At 40.5% G+C, this 12,955-nt stretch overlaps 1 protein-coding gene across 16 annotated transcripts in view; it reads left to right on the top strand.

Moving 5' to 3' along the window:
• PHLDB2 (pleckstrin homology like domain family B member 2) overlaps positions 1-12,955 on the top strand; it is a 229,864-nt gene that overhangs the window by 196,543 nt on the left and 20,366 nt on the right. For 8 of the 16 annotated variants that reach the window (XM_047876112.1, XM_047876119.1, XM_047876126.1 and 5 more), the window contains 5 exons: positions 2,483-2,623; positions 3,818-3,917; positions 7,838-7,858; positions 9,743-9,778; positions 11,366-11,573. In XM_047876112.1, the coding sequence (XP_047732068.1) occupies positions 2,483-2,623; positions 3,818-3,917; positions 7,838-7,858; positions 9,743-9,778; positions 11,366-11,573 (506 nt within the window). The remainder of the gene's footprint in view (positions 1-2,482; positions 2,624-3,817; positions 3,918-7,837; positions 7,859-9,742; positions 9,779-11,365; positions 11,574-12,955) is intronic. The other 8 variants (XM_047876127.1, XM_047876115.1, XM_047876121.1 and 5 more) reach the window with 7 other exon arrangements.

Below are 12,955 nucleotides of genomic sequence, written 5' to 3'. Positions count from 1 at the left end.
TATGGATTTTTTTTTTAATATTATGCCTTCTAAAAACATCTGGGGAGGGGCAAATAATAGTAAATTAAAATACCTTCTAACTGATCCAGGTTGCTCGCAGAGTGGGATTTTAACAAGAGACTAAATTGAAAGATACTGCCCGTCATCTGTGACTTCTTGATTAAAACACAAGAGAACAGAATAATGAGATTATCGATTTCATTTCTTTGTCTAATTCTTTCATTTCATATGGACACATATATACTTTTTCTTTCTCCTATAAAGCAAAGATCACCTGTCTGTTCTGGATTTATGTTTCCTTCCACCCTTTCTCCTCATCCTATCACTCAACCTCCATCAGCCCCTTGGCCCGAAGTCCTGGCTCCATCTGTTGATCCTTTCCCTTTAAATGACACACCTCCTCCTCTACCAGCTAAGAAACACAGAAGGCAGCCACAGCAGCAGGAACAACAGGTAACTTGACACTGGTGTTCAGAGTTTGAGAGCTTGACCTTGACAACAAGGTTACTTATGTGGAATCTTTCCATCAGCTTTTCCAAAGGTATCCTTAAAAAGACAAGTACATATTCCTTTGCTGGGTTTTCTTTTGTTTGGTTGGGTTTTGTTTTTTTTTTTTTAAGGCCATTTAGTATTTTTTAAGGGTGTGGGGGATTGTTCTAAACTTCAACAACTTGATTGCCCTCTCCTGACTTTTGATATGTTCAAGCTAGGTATGTTTCATATCCTCAGGCTTCAGTTCCTATTCAACCAAAATACTGCAACTTATCTCAGGTATTTTTCAAAAGGATAATAATTTTTCCATTAAACCCATGGTATAAAAAGTTGCTGGGTCAACACAAAATAGTTTTCTTACACATTACTGAAGTCATAATAATAGACATGCCCTTGCTAATGTGTCAAAATTTGCTGAACATTTTACAAATAAATATCTCATTTCTTGCTTCTACTAATCCTGTGAAATAAGAATTAATTCCTTATTGCCTGAGGTAAATAGCTTGTCTAACGTCACACCACAAAAAAGACATTTGGGTCATAGAAGATTTTTATTAATCACATTTTTAAATAAGGAATTCATTATTATGAATGTCACCCTTCTTCAAGCACATTAGTGCATATTCATGCTTGGGTGCTCAAAAAAAATCTGTTTTGAGGTTCCTTTCAACTACAATCAAATTTCTATATGAGTTTGGCCCAGAAGATGCTAAGGAATCATAGTCACTAGATCCCCAAATTAGAGGGGCTGTGGTTTGCTATGCCCAGCTGTTACTTTTCTTTCTTTTTTTTTTTAATGATTATTTATTTTTGAGAGAGAGAGAGAGACAAAGTGTGAGCAGGGCAGGGGCAGAGAGAGAGGGAGACACAGAGTCTGAAACAGGCTCCAGGCTCTGAGCTGTCAGCACAGAGCCCGACGCGGGGCTCGAACTCACAAACCACGAGATCATGACCTGAGCCGAAGTTGGACGTTTAACTGATTGAGCCACCCAGGCGCCCCCAGCTGTTACTTTTCTTGAAGTTACCTTTACTGCCTTTTACCTTTTGTTAAAGGACTATATCCCCTCACTAGTTTTAGGTTAATAAAAACTAGAATAAAGAGATAATTATGAGGTTAAAATGTAGATATTTTTCATGATTGGCATCTTTGAAGATTAATCATAAATGTGGTAACTCAAATTGCATTCATTTTTATGTGTTTCAAAAGCTTGAGCTTAGTCTAAATATGATCAAACCCTAAGAGCCTTTAATTAAGAATTAATTTTACTGCTAAGTAAGACCTTTAGGGGGAGGCTAAGAAAAATTTGGATACATTTCAAGTTAGCAAAAATTTTGCCTTAGGAATATATACTAAAAAAAATAAAGAAATAGTCAACAGGAGGATTTTTAAATGTGAGGAACTACTACAGGGATTTCTTGACTAAGATCCTTTTTTAAAATAAAAGAGTAACCTAGTAGGATGTCTTATATGGAAACGTTATATGGATTTGGAGTGTTTATATGTAATTAAAATATTCCGACTTTAAAACAACTTCCCTGTTTACTCGCTCTTTCTCTCCATCTTCTTCCTTCTCCCTTTCCTTGTTCTCCTCACGCTGGGATCTGTGCCAGCACACAGAACTGTCCAGACAGACAAGGGGAGAAACTGCTTACTTGCTTTGTCCACTGGCTGTTCCGCCATCCACATGGCGGCCATCATAATAATTTGTAAGTTGTCCTGAGGCCCCAAGGCAGCAGGCACTATCTATGAAAGTGAAAGGTGGATTTTTTTTTTAAGTTTCTAGGTCCAATAATAAATTCTTCCAGTGTCTATGTATCTTACCGAATGTTAGCCCTAGTCTGTTAGTGAACACAAGTATAAGCTGAATTTTTTTTTTAATTCTGTGTTAAAATTCCAAAACTTCTTTGTGAATGCATACTTCTTAATTTCTTCAGTGACCTGTTCCAATTAGTCAAGTTTTGCTATTCTGCTTTACATTTGCATTTAAAGCATTTTAGAAGTCTGGAAGAAAGGAAAAAACAGCATAAAGAAGGCCTCTATCTGAGTGACACTTTGCCTCGAAAGAAAACCACACCTTCCATATCCCCACATTTCAACAGTGCTACTATGGGGAGAAGCACCACCCCAAAGGTAGGACGTGGGGTGAACCATGGGCTTCACATCAGTGAGTCTTCTTGTCCTAGCGTTGACCAACGTGCAAAGGCTCTTAAAGAAAATGCTGAATAATAAACCACTAAGTTTGCTTTTTGGGCAGACATATAACTGTATTGCATTTTCGATCCGATTCAGGGGACACTTGGAATTGTACCCTCCGGGACCTAAGGACCCCGGTCCAGGGTTTTTTTTCCACCACCACACAAGTGGTGGGTAGCGTTCGCTTAGGTGACAGATTCCAATGACTGCCTCCTAGATCTAGAAATTGGAGGATAGACACTCTGGATTCCAGGAATAATAGCAACAAGTATGTATTGAGAGTCATTTCTATATGCCCGATCCTGGAATAAACCCTTTACGTGGATTGCCTCATTTGAATATCCAGCAGCACTATTCAGTAGAGGTACTCCTTTTCCACCTCGTACTTATGGACAGACCGAGGGATGAAGAAGCAGAGTGCCCTCAGCTGCTTAGCAGTGAAGCTGGACTACAAACCCACACTCAGGTGTCACACTTGAGTCCTCACTCATGTTTTGCTGACACATCCGAGGGTCACTGCAGAAAGAGGGGGAGAGGCAGATGAGAAGGAGGTTCCGAGTGGGCCAGGCTTTTGGACCCTTCCCTTACCCTTAATCAGAGTAACTCTGTTTGAATCTATTTTATGAACTGGTGTTCTGAGTGTATTTTTTTTACCCTAAGGATTTTCTATTTTGAAAGAGTGCTAAACCCGCTGGGGTAGTTGATAGGTTTCTCCAGTCGCCACGGGGAGACGGAAATGGGTGCACTTATAACGAGTGTAGATCTTCTCTTCTTTGTGCATGATGTGCATGCATTCTTGTCCCTGCATCTGCCCTCGGCTCCTTATGCATGAAGAACTTTGAGTTGTTCTCTGAGGTGGTTTTGGACAGTGTTTGCTCATCTGTCTTCATTTTTGGAATTGCTGCCACTGGAGAAATTACTGTGGTGTCGAGCCTGCCATGGAGCTCCTTGGAAGGGTCGGTGACTGGCCTTGGCCATTGAGTGTGAATAAATGGGACGCATTCGTTCCTCCTCCCTACTTTCCCTGCCCTCTGCGCTTGCATTGGAGCTGTGGAAACAGGGATGAGGCCATGTCCCAAAGGACCATTTGGCCTGCGGTTCACCTGAAGTATTTCCCCCCGGTTCTCACAGGCCCACCTGCCCCTGGGACAGAGCAACAGCTGTGGCAGCGTGCTGCCTCACTCCCTGGCAACCATGACCAAAGACTCAGAATCTCGGAGGATGCTCAGAGGTAAGCACGTTTTGAATCAGACATCATGGCTCTTGTTATGCATCAGAATTTCTCAGGGAGAGAGAGCAAGAACAGGGTTGGGGATCGATTAGAGAGGAGGTCAGATCCTCAGTTTCATTCTTTTTTAAAAAAAATTTTTTTACATTTATTTACTTTCGATAGAGAGAGACAGAGCACAAGTGGGGGAGAGGCAGAGAGAGGAGACACAGAATCCTAAGCAGGCTCCAGGCTCTGAGCTGTCAGCGCAGAGCCTACCGCGGGGTTCCAACTCAACAAACCATGAGATCATGACCTGATCTGAAGTCGGATGCTTAGCCAACTGAGCCACCCAGGTGCCCCCCTCAGTTTCATTCTTAATGAATCTTCTTGGGGGAAGGATGTATATCTCCTTATTGTTGTACTAAAGTAACTTTTTCTATTATACACGTGGCTGGTACCTTTTAAATATACCCACTGTACTTTATAAATTCAATAGAATTCTTAAAACAGGAAGGCCCCTACAGCATTACTACCCTTCCCATTTGGTAGAAAGAAAAGAGACACCACTAAAATCCAGAGAGATCACCAGGGCACTTAACCAAGCCATTTACCTGGTCTGTGGCTAAGCCACACTGTTGAAACATATGCTCAAGAGTCACTGAGCTGGCACAGTAAATAGAACACTAGTGGCCCTGGACAGAAGTCCCTAAGGCCTTTTAGTGTGGTTTGAGCTTTTATTCTATGTGATTGTTAGGTTTCAGGTAGACTTTGATTCTCAGCATCTTTTACTTCTTTGTGATAATAGATTGCATTTATAATGAGGTTGTCAAATAGTCTTTGTGGGGCTAGGAGAAATTACAGTAATGCAGTTCCAGAGGTGAGCTTGTCCTTGAGAGGATTAGATGTGCGTTAACAGTCATCTAGGTCAGTAGCCTATCTTGACCCTAACTTTTGAGCAGGCATGGTGCCAGAGACCAAGAACACAAATGAATGACACAGTCAGCCCTGACATGCTTGTAGTCCAGTGAGGAAGAAAGACACATAACAGAGGATTTAAATAAAATATGGTAAATGCAGTGATGGGGGAATGCCCAGGATATAAAGGGGGATGCTGACAGAGTGGTGGGCATTCATGCATTCGTGAAACTGGAACGCTTCCCTCCAAGCAGGCCAGGATTCAGTTCTGACTGTTCAGCCCTTCTGCCGGTGGTACCAGGGGATAATCACTGGTTTCCTGCCAAAAAAAAAAAAAAAAAAAAAAGGATATAAAAGAAAAGAAATATATATAAATCGGGGTGCCTGGGTAGCTCAGTCAGTTAAACGTCTTACTCTTGATTTTAGCTCAGGCCATTATTTCACAGTTCATGAGGTCAAGCCCCATGTTGGGCTCTGCACTGAAAGTGTAGAGCCTATTTGGGATTCTCTCTCCCCTTCCCTCTGCCCCTCCCCCGCACCCACTCTCTGTCAAAATAAATAAGCATTAAAAAAAGAAATGTATATATATATATGAATGTCAGTATATATAAAATCTGTGTATGTGTGTAATATATATAGTATATCACTTGGATGAGGTTTTTGAATCATTACTAGAAGTGATTTAAGAGTTAATAGAGTCTGTAGTATTCATAAGAGAGGTTTATAACTCATGAAAGGTTTACAATGTTACCATGTGAGTCAAATGCAATTGATTAAGCTTCTCTTATTTTCTTTACTATAATTTCTTAATAAGCTAAAATATCTCATGATTTATAAATAATAAACATAAATGAGTCTTGATATTCTGGCTGTCATTCCTCACTGTTCACTTGTGGGTCAAGTCTATTTTCTGTGAAAGCATTTTCCTGTGGTATTTATAGACTTTTTAAATGTATTTTTCCCACTGGCTGATGGCATCAAAGTTTGGATTGGCCACAATGCCCTATTTTATGTGAAAAGTCTTTTTCTTAAAGAATAAGAAAAACTAGACCTTTATACTAAATGGAGAGAGTTGTAAACTCAAGAGCTATTAACATTATTATGTAAGAGGATTCTTAAGAGAATGTGGTGAAACCAAAGGATGTTTGATCTTTTGTTTTCTGATCTCACCTTGCCCATCAAATGATGGAAATCCCCATGCTAGGTTCCTAGAGGAAAACTGACCCAATTCCCTGAGGTCACATTAGGACGTACTCTGCAAAATCCATTGACTTTGACCTATCTTTCTGCTCTGGTTCTTCATCAATGCCCTTCACTTTGGAGCATCTGGGAAGATGGCAGCTTCATTCTTTCCTGCTGCAGCTCTAAAGTGGGGTTCTTCTTGAAGAGTTTCATGTGGTGCTGATGAGAGAGCCTCTGAGGAAGTAGAGAACCATCTTGTATGTGTTGATCAAAGCGGACGTGATGTGTCTTATGAAGCCAGAGGAGGAGGGGACAGGGACTGCAGTTCTTAGAGCCACACTGGAGCATAAAATTGACAGGATTTTCCACGAAGCCCATCCAGGTGGCCCACACAGACCAGGAGGGATGAATCATTATTTCATTTAGAATTGCTTTACTGGTACCTTGTTGCCTTCACTAAAATAGCAAACAAGTAAAATTCCATGGTTTTGAACAAATTGTACCTAACACGTTTTCATTACTCAAATTTAATAGATTTTATCATTGGGGGGGGGGACTTACATAATTAACTTAAATGAACTGTGTTTTTTTGCTGCTTATTCATAATGGATCCATCAAGGACAATGGTGTAAGTATAAGCCTTCCTTCGATCAGCACTGTTTTCATAAAACTGACAACGTGAGCCAGGCAAACAAAGATCTTTGAGAACTGAGTTTAGAGCAAAGAGCCCAGGAACTCAACTCTTAAAGTTGTAATGGTTATTGGCTTTTATACAACTTGTGAACTGGTCCTTTGTAAGCTTTAGAATGAATGAAATCTTTGTCCTTTTGTCTTCTGTTAAATGCAGGGAAGTCCAAGAAAGGTAGGACAACCTCCTTGTGTGGTGTTTTTGTTGCCAGCAAATTAGTGAAAGGTCATTGTGGAGTCATCTTTAAGAAATGATCACACTTGAAACTGTAAAATAGTGGATTTTTAGTCTAATGATCGTTCCTTTCACACAGTGGGGGAAAATTGTTACACAGTTGCTAGAAATGCAACATGAGTGCAGCTGCTGGTCACACACAAGCATTGTATTGTGAGACTCAGAATCGAGATAGAGATAAGAGTAGGCACTGGCATGTGTATAGGCTAAGTGTCAAACATGATGTTCCTCCTTTCCAAAGGCCAGGCATAAATAAGACTGGGAGGAGTCTTATTTATACATACATGGGAGGAGGGAAGGATTCAGGATGCTCCTGCTTACTGACTCTGTTTAAGTCTATTTTAGAAGTAAGACCTCATGGTGAGTGAAGACCAGTTTAAATGACTGGTTTGAATAAATATGAGGCTCATTACTGTGGCTACTCATAGAGATGCAGGATGTCAGAGGACGGAATGCTTATAAAGTGTGATGGACGGTGCTTCAAATAACTGAATGGCAATTTTGAAAACCCTAGCTCTTAAAAACTATTCGTTGCTGTCTGCTTGAGAAAAAGAATTGTCTTATCGTTATGATCTTGTTTTTATTCTCCCTGTTTTCTGGTCGGCAAGTATGTGTGAAAGCTGTTAGTTTCCTTTTTTTTTTTTTTCACTAACTGTATGTATGTCTCGTGAGCTTGTTATTTTTTGACTTCTCAAGTCCTTCTCTGTACACTCAGATTTAACCTAGAAATGTGAAAACATCTTGCCTTGTTGATCTGGTGTTGTTATTAACACTGTCAATGACTGCATGTTGGAAGTGTTGTATATTTTTCCTGTCCCCTGTCATCCTTTTTTGATCTTGTCTCTTTCTCCCTTTCTCCATCATTCTCCTTCATCCCTGACTCGTCCTGTACCTTCATCTCCCGGCTGTGGACTATGGTTAGGAAGAATGAATTTCTCAGCAGGTGAGCTATGATAGGCTAACTTGTCAGAAATACTGATTAATTTTATCCTCTTAAACCCAGGTTATAGTTTTAAGTCATCTCATTTTCTATACTAAGCCCAGATAACCATTGAAAATATACAACACACACTGGGAAGATATTGGCAAGACTATATGTCTTACAATGGTTAACTCACAAAGGACTTTCCAGGTCTAACTGGCCAGAATTCATGGATAGGCAATAATAAAAAAAATAATAATAAAGTAAAAAAGTAATAATAAGTAAAAATAAAATAATAATAATAATAATTAATAATAATAATAAATGGGCTTTGCACATCTATTCTACTGGCTCTCTGAGACAGTGAAGACAGTTGAGTTGGTTTGGGTTCTTTGCATGTGCTATGCTTAGCGATGAGCCTCAGATATCATCAGGTCTTACTTTATAAACCTTATAAACATTCCCTCAAATGGCTATTTCTGTCTGGATAGAAAGAATTTAGAGCTTTTACAAGGCCCTTTTTGCTTTTCAGTTGCTGTCCCACTGCTGAAAGTTACTCTTGCTACATAATTTAAAAACAAACAAACAAAAAAAAATGAGTAGTCTCAAATATTGGGAAAGTCTCATTTTTCCCAACGCACTTACTCTACCCCATCCCAGACAGTAGATGCATTCCACTTCCTTATTTAGCCACTATAAAGCTGGAATTTACAGATGAGAAAATGAATTGATTCAGTGGCTCTTTAGTTCATGACATCCCTATACTAAATGAATGAGGATCCTGTGGTGATCAGGACACATGTGTCCCCCTCCCTGTTAAAGCTTGCACCTGTCCTGGGGCTACCTAATGGCAGGAACAGTTCTTCTTGGACATTCTACCAGGGTTTCCTCTGGTCTGCTGCTCTCCTCAAGTGTTTCCTCTATCAGAAGTACCTGTACCTTTAAGCGGACAGGCCAGAGCCCGAATCCCAACACCAGCTGTTTGGAATCACACTGGTATAATCCCAGGATCACAGGGACGAGGTCCATGCCCTTACATGTGATTGCAGAGGTAACTTAATTTTTTGAAATTGTTCAGGAGAGAGCAGTTGAATCCAGGTGACTAACCCACTGCGATTAGTAAAGTGTTGCCGGTTGGGAGAAACGGGCCTCTGCATGAGGTAAAACATTTCCACTCACGCTGGATCCACAGGAAACAAAGCGCCTGCCCTGGGAAACCTATGCTCATTAGCAGAAGGCTCTTTCACTAAAATTGCAGAGAAAATCTAAGTACTCACCCTACCCCCAGAATGGCGGAAAGTTCTCACAGACACAGAGCTGAACCTCCACAGGTATTGAGGTGGTCTGGGGTATTTATGATGTTCACAATCCTTAGCACAGTACACATTGTGACACAGCTGTCCCTTGTGCCCATATCTGAACAATTTGAATCGTTTTAGTGTACTGTCTATCTCACCTGAAGGTTGTAAATTCATGTTCTTATTTTGTGATACTTTTGGGGGAAAAAAATCATGGGAGATCTGACGATCAGGATACACAGTGGCTTTAAGAAGAAATATACTCGCCATCTTTTCTGCTTTTCCAAGAAGGTGTTAGTTGCATTATAGGGATTGGCCTTTCCTCATTATGAAAAACCGAAGGGGAAGAGGAAGTTGTGGCACATGTCATTGCCAAGGAGATAAGTCTCATATGTTTTAAATTACATGGCTGTCTCTTAGGGATTTGTTTTTCATACTAACAGGGAAATGGCTTCCACGTACTCACTGCCAGTGCAGAAGTTTTCTTTGCCAACAAGCCTTTTTTGAAAGCATAAGGAAAGATACATGTGTGACTTTTTCAAATAATTTCTGGTGTTTTTTTTGTCCCCCTCCTTTTCATAATGAATAACTGGAAACAATTTAAAAGGAGCAATTAGTAATTCCAAAAGTTCAAGTATCAAAGGTAAATATTTGAATAATAATTTTTTTTTAAAGGCACAAACTCCACGCTTATAAACGTACTGGCTTCATTTCATGCTTTCTGCATTAATCATTACGAATAATGATATTCTATCTAAAGTCTCATGGTGTGCTTTTTTTGTGTTGCATCTTCCCTTGGCCAAGTGATCTGTCGCTTTTACATATGTATTTGTAATTTATAATTACAGCTTATATTAAGGAAACATTTTCCCAGAAATGCCATAATCTGAACTAACATATTTTCACTTAGATATCTAAAACCACTCCAAACTGTTTGGCATGCAAACTGTCTGTGGAACTAAAATCATTTTACAGAAACTTTTGGTGGATGATGCTTTACTAAAGCCCTCCTGGTTGTGGCTCTGAACAATGGAAATGTTCAACTGATAGCTGAGGAAGCTGTTCGGAATCACTGCCCTTCTTTCACCCTCTGGCTGCTTTTTTGACTATTTCATTACCAATTGAGAGCCTCACTGAAGGTTGGTAGAGTGCAAGGAAAGAGGTGAAATTCAAATGGTCGAGTTGTAAACGCTTAATAGGCCCGGTAGTAAATTTGATGAGGGAGAAAGAGATCGCAAACCACTGCTGGCTAGAGAAATGTCTTTTTCATAAATCGAGGGATTGGTTGATCATTATGATCCCTGGTTCCTACATATATATGGTAAAGAGATAATTGAAAGGAAAAATAATTCAGTTTGCATTGCCCAAAAGCTCCCACCAGAGAGCAAGCCATAGCAATAAGTCAAAGTAAAGCCAATACCTAAGACACCAGCTGACCAAGTACCAGGGTAAAGATGAAGCCTCTTACTGATGGCACTTTTGCTGCTATTGATCTAAGTGCGACGGTTTTGTGTGGTTGGTACCACCAACTAGCTTGGGCTGACAGTTCGGGTGGAAGAAGAAGAGAGCTCTGCCTACGGTCATTAGGAAAAGCACAACCATTAGGAGGGCCGTTCACTGCAAAGTGTTTAAATAATTGGCAGACCAGAGAAATTGAAAAACGAAGAATGAGAAACGTACACGGTTTGGATGTTTACCAGATTAAAAGTGTTTGTGACAATATGAGTGAGACCCAAGACTCTTACATCCTGCGCCTAGATGATCCACCTGCTGTTTCACGACCTTATCGAGTCCTCAGACTGGAATACTGCTGAGCAAGTGACTGCCCTAAGACCCTGCTGTTGCTTGCCACCGGGAGTTCTCTTGCTTCACTTGAGCCCAGCTATTTTTAGAAGATACAGGGCCTTTGACTGTGTTTCCATTTTTTTTGTTTTTCCCTTTTTTGTTTTTGTGTGTGCTGATGTATTCTTCTCAGTTGCGCTGAGATGTGGGAATGGCAAAGGGAAATGTGAAGTGATCCCCTGACCAGGAAGATCGCTTCCAAGACCACTTCTCTGAAACTCTTGCTTGCACTGAGCATGATGCTGTGTCTTTGATCTTCTTGGCTTCGAAACAAATTAGACCAAGACCCAAGTTTCACAGGCAGATGTTTTGGGCTGCTGGTTTGACTCTCAGAAGATCTAAGGCTGAAAAATGAGGCATACTAACATATTTATGGCTCTTCCCTCAGGGTATAATCACCAACAGATGAGTGAAGGACAAAGGCAGAAATCTTCTGAATTTTACAACCGCACAGCATCTGAATCAAATGTCTACTTGAACAGTTTCCACTATCCCGATCACAGCTATAAGGACCAGGCCTTTGATACTTTGAGCCTAGACAGCTCTGATAGCATGGAGACCAGCATCTCTGCCTGCTCACCTGACAATATTTCTAGGTAAGATACATTCACGGTTAAGGTTTCCAGTTTATAAAAGGACCTGCTGGTCTCAAAAAGTAAAGCCATTCGCTTGGGGGCAATGTATATGCACCAGCCCACATTTCTGAGACATACAGAGTCCACGGTGAGGAGGAGGGCTGAGTGTCATGGCAGCCTTTGAAAGTAGTTTCCTTGTATCCTGTGTGACTTAGCCAGTCAGACACCATATAAGCCATTTTTCTCCTTTGCTTTGTGTCTTTACATTTGAGTTCACATGTATTCCGTGCTTCAACATTGATTTGCCTCTGTTGGTTGATTCCGACCTTCATTAGGACTCCTTTTGATTGAATAAAGAAATAATTTCCAACAGTATAGTAAGACTGTTGAAGGATTGCTTACACTTATGTTTCATTAAAAGGAAGGCTTTAGCTCTTCCACGTATTAGAATTTTTGTAAGGGTTTAACTATTCACATTTGTGTTCATACTTTGAGGCAAAGTATGGTCTTAGGGAATTATGGCTAACGGCACATCTAAAATATAGATCTGGTCATGGTACTCTGCCCCTTCAAGAGCTGTGATGATGCCCTACTACCTTTTGAGAAAAGTCATACCCTTGAACCTGCATTCTACATCCAACTCAACTTCCCATTCACCCTCTCCTCCTGATACACCTCACAGAGCTTCTTAATATTCAAATCTCTGAGCCTTTGACCATATTAGTCCTGGGCCTGGAATCAAATAGTTTGTTCATTCATCCATTTACAGGCTCCTTCATTCCACAAATACTTATAGAGTGCTCTAGAGTCAACAGTGGGCTGGACTTGGCTCATACTAGCTGGCAAGTGCCACATGTGCGTCTTTCCCCCTCCGCGTGATCAGTGATGTCATGTTGGTAGTTTGAAATTGCCCGTGGGGGGAGCATGTACTCCACATAAATTGACATTTGCCATGTATCAGGGTTTTATTTCCCTCCAGAGAACGGGTTTGCCAGCACAGCACTGACTACGGTCAAATTAATCCTTCCCTTTTTGTATTCACTCAACCTATATATACTTACTGAGCACCGGTAGTGTCTGTCATTGCAAAACATCTTTATCATCTCCAACCCCCTCTCCTATCTGAGCCTGGAGGAATTTTCCTCATCCTTCAGGCTTAAGCTTAAGTTGGAAACTCATGAAGATTTCTCCCTTTAGGGCCTTTTTCTTCTGTGTTTCTATTGCACTTGATGCTTTTTTCTATTATATCACTGATCACATTGTGGTATGAAATTTTTCCTTTGGTAATTAATTGGTGAATTCCTCAATGTCAAGGAGGATGTCTAATTACCTTTCGGTTTCTCCACCCAGCAGAGATCTTAGCAGATAGCAGGTATTCAGTAAGTGTTGGCTGAGTAAATACC

The sequence above is a fragment of the Prionailurus viverrinus genome, chromosome C2 (genome assembly GCF_022837055.1).
Source record: "Prionailurus viverrinus isolate Anna chromosome C2, UM_Priviv_1.0, whole genome shotgun sequence".
NCBI lineage: Eukaryota > Metazoa > Chordata > Mammalia > Carnivora > Felidae > Prionailurus > Prionailurus viverrinus.
This window is presented reverse-complemented; position numbering and strand designations above follow the sequence as displayed.